Source organism: Austrofundulus limnaeus, unplaced genomic scaffold, assembly GCF_001266775.1.
Source record: "Austrofundulus limnaeus strain Quisiro unplaced genomic scaffold, Austrofundulus_limnaeus-1.0 Scaffold315, whole genome shotgun sequence".
NCBI classification, from domain to species: Eukaryota; Metazoa; Chordata; class Actinopteri; order Cyprinodontiformes; family Rivulidae; genus Austrofundulus; species Austrofundulus limnaeus.
This window is the reverse complement of record NW_013952717.1, coordinates 524,729-532,947: the sequence shown is the minus strand read 5'-3', so window position 1 is coordinate 532,947 and position 8,219 is coordinate 524,729. Positions and strand designations below refer to the sequence as shown.

At 40.1% G+C, this 8,219-nt stretch overlaps 1 protein-coding gene across 2 annotated transcripts in view; it reads right to left on the bottom strand.

The window, feature by feature from the left end:
- The window catches only part of efr3a (EFR3 homolog A (S. cerevisiae)), a 55,373-nt gene that overhangs the window by 9,854 nt on the left and 37,300 nt on the right, over positions 1 to 8,219 (bottom strand). For both annotated transcript variants that reach the window (XM_014022028.1, XM_014022027.1), the window contains 3 exons: positions 4,842 to 4,920; positions 2,539 to 2,674; positions 338 to 505 (listed from right to left, as the gene is read on the bottom strand). In XM_014022028.1, coding sequence (XP_013877482.1) covers positions 338 to 505; positions 2,539 to 2,674; positions 4,842 to 4,920 — 383 coding nt within the window. The remainder of the gene's footprint in view (positions 1 to 337; positions 506 to 2,538; positions 2,675 to 4,841; positions 4,921 to 8,219) is intronic.

Genomic DNA, 8,219 nt, shown 5'->3' with positions numbered 1-8,219 from the left:
AACGTTCAGACAGCCATGTCAGCGTTAAGACTGCTGAGTCAACGTTCAGACAGCCGTGTCAGCATTCAGACTGCTGAGTCAGCATTCAGACAGCCGTGTCAGACTTCTGAGTCAGCGTTCAGAGCACTTATTCAGCATTCAGACAAGTAAGCTTTCAGACTGCTGAGTCAGCATTCAGACTGCTGAGTCAGCGTTCAGACTGCTGAGTCAGCGTCCAGACTGCTGAGTCAGCTTTCAGACTGCCGAGTCAGTTTTCAGACTGCCGAGTCAGCATTCAGACAGTCGAATCAGCGTTCAGATTGCTGAGTCAGTGTTCAAACTCAGGAAGCTTTGGTACCAATGGTCTGGATGATGGCGTTCTGGACGATCCGCTCTTCGCTCTCCTTCCCTCGGCCCGATGACACGCTGCTGCTGGAGTTCCTCCTGGAGCTCTCGCCCAGCTCAAAGTCCACGCTCATCCTCAGGTGTTTGAGCAGCGTGTTGAAGACCTCCAGAACCGTTGGACCTGAACCCGACCAGACAAAACAAACAGCATTCAGCCCTGTTCGGTTTAAAGTGGCGTCAAATAAAAATAAATGTTTGATGTTTTATATTTAGTTGTAATCTCTATCGTATTCCCGGTACAAGGAGGATTAACTAACAGGTTTAATTTGTACTAATCTAATTTTTCTACAAACCAACACTCAGCTACACAAACATCCAACAACTAAAACCTGCAGCTGTGAGCGACCAGAAAACACAAATACASATTAACCTGACTGAAAATTCATCTGATAAACTAAATATCAATTAAATTAAATACTGTTTTTGTGTTTCTGGTCATTCAGTTTTCAGTTTAACTCAACGAACAATAATCTGGGATTATGCTGGGATGAACATGACATCAATCGGCCTTTATTTAAATTCTGAAGATGTGGTTCATCTTTTAAAGAAAGATATCTGAGTTTGGGTGTGAATTCCTTCAGGCTGCTGGTTGATGCCAGGTGAGTTGGGTCTGCAGAACCATCTGGGTTTAAGGTGGATTTAAGGTGGGTCCAACACGGCGTGGTACCATACCGAGCCACAGATTAGGCGGAGTCGGGCTTTCGCTTTCGAAGCTGATAACGTCGCTTCTTCTCGACTCTTGGATCATTCCTGTCGGACGATGTTTCCCGCCGACAGAAGCAGGTTGATGGAAACAGAAACAATCACAGCTTTTCTTCCTTTTTTAAAAATAAATCTGAATAAACTAAAAGCTTTTAATCATCTCATCATTTCACCTCCATTTAACAATAAACTTCACAGCAAATTAAATTTTAATTTTCTGTCTGTCGTCTGAAGGTGACGACCATCGTAATCATCATTAATTAACGCGTCCTTTAACGAGAACAAACACTCAGCAGAACCTGCAGGTCGTAAACACATCAACGTGTCCCAAACACCTTTAAACTTCTGTTTTCAAACTCTTGATTCAACTTTAAGTTTCAGATTAAAGTTTAAAATTGGAAACCAGTTTTACTGAAATAAAAACGATTTAAGATATTTAATTCATGAAATCTGCAGAGCTGGTTTAAAAATAATTTAAAACTAACTGAAGATTTTTCTGACTGTTTCCTCTGGAGTCTGAACTGAGTCCTCCTCGTTAGCASAACACCAGCTGAAAGCTAAAGTYGCTACTTCTAATTTTCAGATAGCTGTTTGCTACTCTGAGTGAGCTTTTTGTATTCTGCGCTGGCTTTTTGCCATTTTTAGATTTAGCAAAATTTTAGTGGTTTGTTACATTTAGCTTTTAGCTAACCTTTTCCCATGTATTGCTTTTAGGTAACTTTTTGTTTTTCTGAACTAGACTTTTGCTACTTTTTGGAGGAGGTTAGCTCTGAGCAAGGCTTGTGCTACAGTTAGTTTTGAACTAACGTTTTTCTACTTTAGCTAGCCTTTAGTGTTTAGCTACATTTAGATTTATAGCTTTAGGCTACTCTGAAATAAACTTTTGCAATTTTTGCAACAGCTAGCTTTGAGCTAGCCCTTTGCTACGTGTAGTTAGCTCTTAGTGTTCTCCTATATTTAACTTTTAGATAGCTTTTTGTTGTTCAAATTAACCTTTTGGAACAGTTAGCCTAGAGCTAGCCTTTTGCCATTTCTAGCTATCTTTTAGTGTGCTGCTACACCATTCTGATAGCCCGAAATAAACCTTTTGCAACTGTTAGCTTTGAGCTAGCCTTTTGGTACTTTTAGCTAGCTTTTAGTGTTTAGCTACATTTAACCTTTAGATAGCCTTTAGCTACTTTGTAATTTTTTCAACAGTTAGCTTTGAGCTAGTCTTTTGCTCCTTTTTCCTGTTATGTTGGGGTTAATCAGACAGTTTATTCTTAATTCTCATTTAACACAATAAAAATATGCTGAATGAGCAACTTTAACAATAAAACAGTAATAAATCATTTATAAACGCTGCTGTTTTTCTTATATTGATTTTATATTAAAACTCAAATGAAATATTTTACTTCTGCAGCGACTGAATTCAGGAAGTGGATCATTTCCTGGACCGGTTCTTTCACTCACCCACGGATCCTTTGGCAGCGATGGCCACCGTCTCCAGGAGGACCTGGACGATGCCGGCTCTGACCCGCGGAGCGCTCTTACTGTGGGTGTCCAGGTGGTTCAGAACCTGCTGGATGACATGGTGSGAGTGCTGGGCCTGGAGAGACCAGACAGATTAGAGAAACGCTAAGCTGCCTCCTTCATTAAAAGTTTGGAGGTTGCTTCCTCATAATTTCAACGTTTTAACAATGAAGCATGGAGGTGGGAGTGTCATGATGTGTGGCTGTTTTTGAATTAGACTTTAGCTATTAGAGGGTAAAACTTGGATAGATAAACCCAACTTTAGTTCACAATCTGTAAAACTGAATTACAGACAGACAATAAGCTATGGTGGGCGGCCATCTTGGATTGGGTCGTCCATAAAGGTTAACGAGCTGAACATCTAAAACCGAATTCTTCACAGCTGAATAAATAAATAATTTTACTGTAATTTAACTAAATAACTGATTTATTACAAAGGTTCAATATTTCCATTTAAATCTTGTAACTGTTTTTATTTAAAAAGAAATAAAAACTTTAATATTAAAGTATCTCTGACTGTTATAAATGTTGTAGCTTTAAYTCTAAAAATGAGCCGTAGATTAATAATAGTGTTTTTAGGCAGAAAAGGACAGAAGATGTCCTTTTCTTTGTCGTCTTGTGATTAAAACCCGACGCCTCAGACCGATTTCTCCTGCTGAGAATAAAATCGATGTTTCTTACGTCCTCTGATTGATTTCCTGCTGGAGTAACGACACAAAGGAGATGACTTTAGAAACCAAACATCGACAACAAATTACTTTCGCCGCTTATTCAGGGATCCGTCTCGGCTGTGGGGATGGATTTTATCTTTCTAAAAGTCTGTTAATGTCGTGGTTCTGCCTCCGACAGCAGAACACCTGATGGGTCGCTCTGCAGGATAAAACTGTGGTTCGCTTGTTTTCTGTCACTTTCAGATCAAACGCTGACGGCAGATAAGAGTCAAACATCCCCCGGCTGATCAAAGAGACAAAACTCTACAGGGACCTCCTGCAGGACTCCAACATTTAAAAAAGGATCAATCGAATCTAAACCCTTAACGACGACTGTTGGAACAAAATATCAACAGCTCTTTTCATGAAATCAATAAATGATGAGCTGGTGTTGGGAATATATTTATTAAATTATGGCATTAGTTTGTCCTCATTTATCAAAAGCATTGTAAAAAAATACATTTTAACAGCTATTATTTTAACCAATGACCCTCAGGAGAGGCTAATGACCCTCAGGAGAGGCTAATGACCCTCAGGAGAGGCTAATGACCCTCAGGAGAGACTAATGACCCTCAGGAGAGACTGATGACCCTCAGGAGAGACTGATGACCCTCAGGAGAGACTGACGACCCTCAGGAGAGACTGATGACCCTCAGGAGAGACTGATGACCCTCAAAAGAGACTAATGATCCTCAAAAGAGACTGAAGACCCACAGGAGAGACTGAAGACCCACAGGAGAGACTGATGACCCTCGGGAGAGACTGATGACCCTCAGGAGAGACTGATGACCCTCAGGAGAGACTGATGACCCTCAGGAGAGACTTAAGACCCTCAGGAGAGACTTAAGACCCTCAAAAGAGACTAATGACCCTCAAGAGTGACTAATGACCCTCAAGAGAGACTAATGACCCTCAGGAGAGGCTAATAACCCTTTAGGACAGTGGTGTTCAAAGTCGGTCCTCAAGGACCAGTATCCTGCATGCTTTAGTTGCTGCCCTGGTTCAACACAGCTGAACTTATGGAGTGCCTAATTAGTAGGCTTCTGCAGACCTTGCTGACATACTGAAGAGGCCTACTATTTAAGCACTCTTTAGGTTCAGCTATGTTGAACCAGGGCAGCACCTACACCGACTCTTGAGGACCAACTTTGGACACCACTGCTTTAGGAGGAACTAGCGACCATCAGGAGAGACTAATGACCCTCAGGAGGGAGGGGAGTAGGATTATTTTGCCTTCAACTCATTCCTTTGATCTGAAGCAAAACAACTTTTACCAAAAGAACAGATGACTGAAAATTTGAACCCACACACTGCAGTTTGGTCTTTTATTCCTAATAAACTTATTTTTAATAATGTCATCAAACTATGAGTCATTTGATATCTGAACTACTGTAAACTAAGTAATTTACCTTCCGTCATTTAATTTAGTTCCATTTATCATATAATATGAAGAAATATATTTTGTCACAATACTCCAGGTTTTGGATGGAGTTCATGTTTTAGACTTGTTTAGCCATCTTAAATGTGTCGTACCTGGATTGAGTACATGGTGATCCTGAAGCAGGAAACTGCAAACTCGTTGGGGTCCCACAGATGATGGTTGTCCAGGTGGCTGCAGGAAAACACAATCAAGTAATACATTTAGTTAAAAAAACACTTTTTACCTTGTTTTAATTTGATCACTCTTCAAATATCAATCCTGGGATGTATTTTTAAGATTTGTGGCCACTATAAAACATCTTTAGTCTTTAGAGTAAAAGGGTTTAGACCAACAAATGATAATGCCATGAAGATAAAAACTATTTTAATGTGCTTTAGAAATAAAATTAACAGGCTTTGACCAAAGTGGTTTATAATTTGATCAAAAAAGTAAAACAAAAGAAAAAGCATGAGCTCTGTTAGAAATTGGCTGATATAAAACATTAAATTATAATGAAGCAGCTCAACTGTTTAAAGAAATTAGAGCTATAATTGGTTCATGCAGAGGAGGATCGGTTACACAAAAAGCATAAAAACCAGTAAAGAGATAAAATCTGACACACAAGAGAAACATAAGGAAGATGTTTAAACCTGACAGATTAGCAGCAGAAGGTCAGAGGTTTAAAACAAACAAACAAACAAACAAATAAATAAACGATGGTGGGCGTCAGAGATGACATGAACGATGCCAAGGAGCCAGAACGAAGGATTTGTTTCTCCCCGTCTGAGCCGACCCATTTAAAGTCATCTAATCTGTCAGATAAACCAGTTTTTATGTCTGCAGACACACAAACATGCAGGCAGGATGTGGGATTATTTATCCTCCCACTTACAGCAGGAAACATCTCTGCCTTCAGCATTAAAATTACATTTTTAAATCAAGAAACCCTGCAGATCATACAGTATTTCTACTGTTCAACTCCAAATGAAGCTGAAATCCTCTTTAKGCGTCCTGACCAGACTGCAGGTCATGAAACTCTGAAGGTCTCCAGATGATTTCATTAACTGTTTGACGATGAACAACAAAGAAAGATTCTGGCTGTAAATTAACCTTTATGTTTTAGGGTTATTAGTAAAGTTTTAAACTGGTATTTCTGCTCACAAACATCAGATAATTTTATTTTCGGGTCAGAAGCAAACGGGTCTGAATGGTTTTGGAGCCACAGAACCAATGGTACCAGTTTGGGAAGGCCCCATTTAAAAAAAAAAATCACTTTAGTTTTTTACAATTTTACTTGGTTATACAATCCTCTCTAAATAAATCCAGGGTCTTTAGACAAAAATCATAAAAACCTGTAAGAAATGAACAGATGGCGTAAAAATCAAACTCTGATTTGTTCAGTTGTAACAAAAAATGTCCTAAAAATTTGGAAATAGCCGCTTCGTCTGAGAGAAAGGAGAGAAAAATATCTACATTTTAAAGAATAAACTACATGTTTAAGAAGCATAAAGTTGGTCAGAACAGGAAAAGTTAGCAAAACTTTGGAAATTTTAATCAGATTAAAAACTAGCTTTAAGGCTGATTTATAATCTGAGATGCTAAGAAATCTGTTCCTCTTTTTTATGGATTTAATTTTACGTATTATACTTGAATAAATACGGTAGTTTTACTTTTTATATAATTTCTGTATTATTTATTTCACATCTAATCAGTCACTTAGTTCAGGTCAGTGTTTAAAAGAGGACGTGTTTGAACACTGTTCAGTCAAAGTTAACTACAACTGGCCCTTCGAGGGCCACCATAACGCTCATGTGGCCCTCAGTGAAAATGAGTTTGACCCAGTCGAACAGTGAAGAACTAGTGGATGAAGACGGTACAGTCATGGTGTGTGTAGGAGGGCGTCTTCTGAATAAATGAAAATGATTTAACACAGTTGTTTATACTTTTAGCAGCTCTTTTTATTCCACAGCTGACCTGGTAAAAATGACAGATTTTCTTTTCTGGATCTCTGACAGACGGACTTCAATCTCTGAACTCGTAAAGTTCTTTTTACTTTTCTCTGTCATTTTCATGAATGAATGGACACTTCCTGATATCTGAGGCAGGAAACATAGCCTTATATGGTGTTTTTGCGGTGGTAATTATGCTAATCTCCTCTCGCGTGCACGAGCAGCTGGATAGAACAGGTGGAATTTACGCAGCTCATTTACACACTTTTCCTGAAGATAGACGAGTTTGTTGAATCTGACGTGACATGTTCGTACGAACCCTTTGTACGAACAAAAGGAAGAGAAATTTAGGATAAGAATACGAACATGTTCTTGCATGAGGCCCAATGTTTTCTCGCTAAATATAAAGAAATGTATTTACCCTGAATAATATACAGAATAAAGGGTTTGGGTTAATCGTCCACCTCCCATTGAGCCACGTTTTGATTTATTAGTTTTTGTTTTGGTTCAAACTATCGTGTGGAGGAGCCACAGATGTTTCCAGAACATCAGGTCGAAGCAGACCGAGGTCTGAGGTTGGCTCAGTCATCGTCTCGTCGCTGCGGAGGTGAACCAWGTCAGGAGGTGTCAGATGCAGCTCAGCGACAGGCTGATTGATCCATCATGATTCTGCTTCAAGTTCTCTAATCAACACATCACCCAGCATGACCAGCAGGACCTTCTGCTGCTTATTTATGGCAGGAAGACAGAAATCATACAGTCAGGCTGCAGAAACGCCTCGCAGAATATATTTTACAGGAAGTCCTGGGTTTGCATCGATCGGTTCTGGTCACGCAGCAACCCGACCTCCTTTTAGACCCGTTAATGTGAAAACTGAACCGTTCCAGGATCTGAGCCTGGAGGAAGGTAAACAATACAGAGATTAAAGATCAATTAAGGATTATTCAGTTTGAAGAATCGGAGCAGTTTTTAGAGATAAAACCACAAAAAATCAGGTTTTGGAGGAGAAATAAAGACGAGGAGTTAAAAAGAAGCAGCAGAGCCGTAAAGAGGATTGGAAGCTGCTCCTTCACCAACATGACGTCAATTCAAACCCCCAAAACTCTCCTCCTCCCCCCGTTAACCCCAATCCTCGCTATTTATAGTCTGAAGACGCTCCTTCGTCCTCCTCTTCCTCTGCAGGAGGAGAGGAACTGTTTCAGACGTGCTGAGAGGAAAACCCAGCAGCTGACTGATGGAGACAAAAATTTAACCTGGAAATGGTTGGTCTGCTTTCAGAGCGTCAGGGTGCTTAGGTTTACTGCAGCAGCTGCTCCGGTCTCAGTTTGACCTGAGGTTAGGTTTACTGCAGCAGCTGCTCCGGTCTCAGTTTGATCTGAGGTTAGGTTTATTGCAGCAGCTGCTCCGGTCTCAAGTTTGACCTGAGGTTAGGTTTACTGCAGCAGCTGCTCCGGTCTCAAGTTTGACCTGAGGTTAGGTTTACTGCAGCAGCTGCTCCGGTCTCAGTTTGAACTGAAGTTAGGTTTATTGCAGCAGCTGCTC